Raw genomic sequence first — 3,782 nt, 5'->3', positions numbered from 1 at the left:
TTTTTGGTACCAGGGATTGAACTCAGGACCTTGCACTTGCAAGGCAGGTGTGATACCACTAAGCTAAATCCCTGGCTTATATTATCTCTTTTGGACCATGGTTTCATTATATTTGAGCAAGTAATTTTAAAATAAGATCTGAGACACACATGAGAAAATGTAATTAGAAAGTATGATGTTTAACTTTCTAAATTAGGCACAGTAATTCTGGAATAAGACTTTCTTCCTTATACACTGTGAGAAAGTATGAGAAACTTATTATCTGGCCTTAATTTCTTTCCTTGCAAAATTATGTGGACGTACATAGGATTTGAAAGTGCTCATGCCTCTAAAATGTATGTTTTTAATGACTATTCATTCAGCTTCTTTGGGGATGAATAGTGGAGGTCAATTTAGGTGTCCCCAACTAGCTAAGTCAAGACAGTCTCATTAGGAAATGATACTGACCAAAAGCATAATGGGAAGCATAATGGAAAGGGTCTGTAGGAAGCAGAAAGATACCAATAGTGCATGCAGTAGAGCATTAGAGTTGAAATTGGAGGATAGATAAGCTTGGTTGTCCTCAATGGCTATAGATTGCACACATTTTCCAGATGGGGCCTGGTGGTGCATTTAGAAGCTTTGGCTAGGAACATATAGGAATTACTTCATCCTGGATCCTTGTAGTATTGAAGTGTTAAAATACTAACTCTGGCTTTCAGTTGTTTGGTCCCTTTTGTCCTTCAGGTCCTGGCTGCTGTCTACAAGGCCCTGAACGACCATCATGTTTACCTAGAGGGCACCCTGCTAAAGCCCAACATGGTGACTGCTGGACATGCCTGCACCAAGAAGTATACACCTGAGCAAGTGGCTATGGCTACTGTCACAGCTCTCCACCGTACTGTCCCTGCAGCTGTTCCTGGTAAGACTTTCTTTATTCTGTAACTCAAAGTTTTAACCTTCATCCTTTGAAAGACTGGCGTAGTATTTCTGTTTATTGTGGAGTCTGCTTCTATCATTAAAACAGACCTCTGCTATTTCAGCCAACACTTCCTTTCCTACTATGTGATGCTAAGTATTGTGAGTCTGTCTACAGGCTCACATCCATTTACTTACTTGATGTTTTTTTAAAGCCCCTTTCTCCTTAGGTCAACCAACCTTAGCAAAACAGAACTGATTTTTCTGGTCCAATCCCATGTAAATCAAGTAGAGAAAAGATTGAGATGTTATATTTCTTTTAGGCTTACTGTTGCTTCTTTAACCAGGGCACAGAAGCTGGGAATAAAACAGTGAAATGATTTCTCTCCTTTTAGGCATCTGCTTTTTGTCTGGCGGCATGAGTGAAGAGGATGCTACTCTCAACCTCAATGCAATTAACCTTTGCCATCTACCCAAACCCTGGAAACTAAGTTTCTCTTATGGGCGGGCCCTGCAGGCCAGTGCACTGGCTGCCTGGGGCGGCAAGGCTGCAAACAAGAAGGCAACACAGGAGGCTTTCATGAAAAGGGCTGTGGTAAGATACCTCTACCTCTTATTTACTTTATCAGCTTGATACTTGGGGTCTGATATTCTTGCACAGAGAATTGTTTTCTTAAGGCTAGGAAGGGTTTGTACAGATAATGTCTACTGGGTATTTAAAAATATGGCATGAGAGCTCAGTAGAAAGACTGGAGCCAGAAAGAGTTTTGAGTTATTTGCATTGGAAGTAGAGTTGATGGCAGGAGATTGAAGGATAATTTCAACAGAGGCACTTTTGTGGGAAGAAGATAAGAGGACTGAGGGCTGAATCTGGCATTCCTTTTATTTTGGAAAAATGAGCAAGAGAAGCCACCATGAAATCAGCAATTATATAAGAGGATGAATGAAGAAATTTGTGAATAAGTAGAAAAAAATTTCACAGAGGCTGGGCAAGGAACCAAGTTAGTCAAATGTTTGATGATGAGGCCCTAAAGGAAAGGAAGGCCCAAGGAAGCTGAGCTGGGCTTAAGAGAAGTGTAACATATTAGAAGTAGTGCTTACCTTGAAGATGGAAGACAGGGAAATGATTGTCAGTGTGTGTGGTAGATGGAATGGGGAGGTGAGCCTCACAGGGTGGAGGGATTGTGAAAGTGCAGGTCAGAAGGGCCACCTTCACAGAGGGGAAGTTGAGTTTATCACCTAGCATGCAGTTCTCAAGCTTGAGCATGCCTTAAATTACCTGGAGGAGTTAAAATGTATGTTGCTGAGCCCCATATACTGAGTTTTTAACTCAGGGGAAAAGTCAGAGTGTACCCACACTTAGTAACAAGTTCCTAAGTAATGTTTACGGTGCATGAAAGAATCACTGATTTAATATATGCACATCTTGGACAGTCGTGCAGAGAACAGACAATAGCAACAGTAACTAGAAGTGGTACTATTGAGTGGTATTTAGTATTACAAATGTTTCATATCTCTGGATTTGGCTTTAATTGAGATATCCACAGGGAATCAAGTGATACTGTGTTAACAATTACAGGAAAGTCACACGTTTTCCTGGACAAATCCAAATAGAACATGGAACAATATTTTAAATAAATACTTTTTTGGCTACAGCATAATATACTACTGAGAAGTTTCTCAAATTTAGATTTTAGTACTGTGGTTGCAGTAAGGCTCACACTAAAAAGAAGTTTCACCATTGACTGATACAAGTGCCATGCTTGCCAAAGAAATAATAGGAAAAGCTAAAATAAAAAGGAGATTAATATATTAAGGCAGGAAATATTCAGCAGCATCACTGAAGGGGAAAAAAATTCTAATCAGCAGTAGAGTGTCATGCCAAGAGCTACGTTCCCCCTACCTCAGTTTTTTCTTTTTCTTTTTTTAAGTAATTACTTTATTAGTACATTGGAAATTTGCACCTTTACATAGTCTATCTTGGTTCTCGTTTTCCCCCTTTCCCCTGCTCTCCCTTCAACCTCTCCAACCCACTCTATCTACAAAGACTTTGTTTCCATTTTTTCTTTTTCTCACGTTGATCCCATTAACTCTGTTTGCTCTCGCTTGTTTCTAGGCGAACTGTGAGGCCGCCAAAGGAAAGTATGTTCACACTGGCTCCTCGGGCACTGCCTCCACCCAGTCACTCTTCACCGCCTCCTATACCTACTAGGTGCGGATGCCCTACAGCTTAGCTCCTTTGTCCTAGGTGTTGTGGTACAAAGACTGAGAGGAAACAGCTTTACAATCCTCCCTGCAAATTAGACAAAATTAGATAGGAACTGCTATCTTCAACTGCCAAATCTTAAACATGGGGAAAAGCCAAATTAAACCTAAATATGAATGTCAAAGATGTAGTATAATTTCACATAACATTTAGTTCCACTTCTAATTCCAATGCTCCAGAATATTCACCCAAGAAAAGAAAAGTAGCTCTCCGTCCAAATTAGAACTGCTGAATGCAGAGAAGTGCATGATATGAAAAAAATCTTAGTGGTAGGTTATGAAGGAAAGAGTTGCAACTTTAAAATAAATAGTCCATAAACCTTCCACTGGTATTGGGTTTCACTTTTCTGTTCTTGTTGACAGACCCAGTGTATTTTATTACCTTTGACTCCACTTAAGTACTTAAGGGATTTAGTGAACTCCTATCTCATAAAATTAAAAAAAAATAATAAATAAAGCTGGGGACGTAACTTGCAGGGAGCACACTCCCTGGGTTTAACCCACAGTGCTGAAAAAAGGGGAGGGGCTTCCCCTGGATCAGCAGAATTGACATTGCTAATTGCCATATAACCAAAAATGATCTATCTATAGATTTTTTTTTTTTTTTTTTTTTTTTTTTT

The 3,782-nt window shown here is 39.6% G+C and overlaps 1 protein-coding gene across 1 annotated transcript in view; it reads left to right on the top strand.

The window, feature by feature from the left end:
- Positions 1–3,486, top strand: part of Aldob (aldolase, fructose-bisphosphate B) — a 12,693-nt gene extending 9,207 nt beyond the window's left edge. Inside the window, exons 7-9 of the mRNA XM_010614341.2 lie at positions 727–901; positions 1,293–1,492; positions 3,014–3,486. Coding sequence (XP_010612643.1) covers positions 727–901; positions 1,293–1,492; positions 3,014–3,109 — 471 coding nt within the window. The 3' untranslated portion in view covers positions 3,110–3,486. The remainder of the gene's footprint in view (positions 1–726; positions 902–1,292; positions 1,493–3,013) is intronic.
- Positions 3,487–3,782: the final 296 nt, after the last annotated feature.

This window comes from Fukomys damarensis, unplaced genomic scaffold, assembly GCF_012274545.1.
Source record: "Fukomys damarensis isolate Sample0158 unplaced genomic scaffold, DMR_v1.0_HiC HiC_scaffold_36, whole genome shotgun sequence".
Lineage (NCBI taxonomy): Eukaryota > Metazoa > Chordata > Mammalia > Rodentia > Bathyergidae > Fukomys > Fukomys damarensis.
This window is presented reverse-complemented; position numbering and strand designations above follow the sequence as displayed.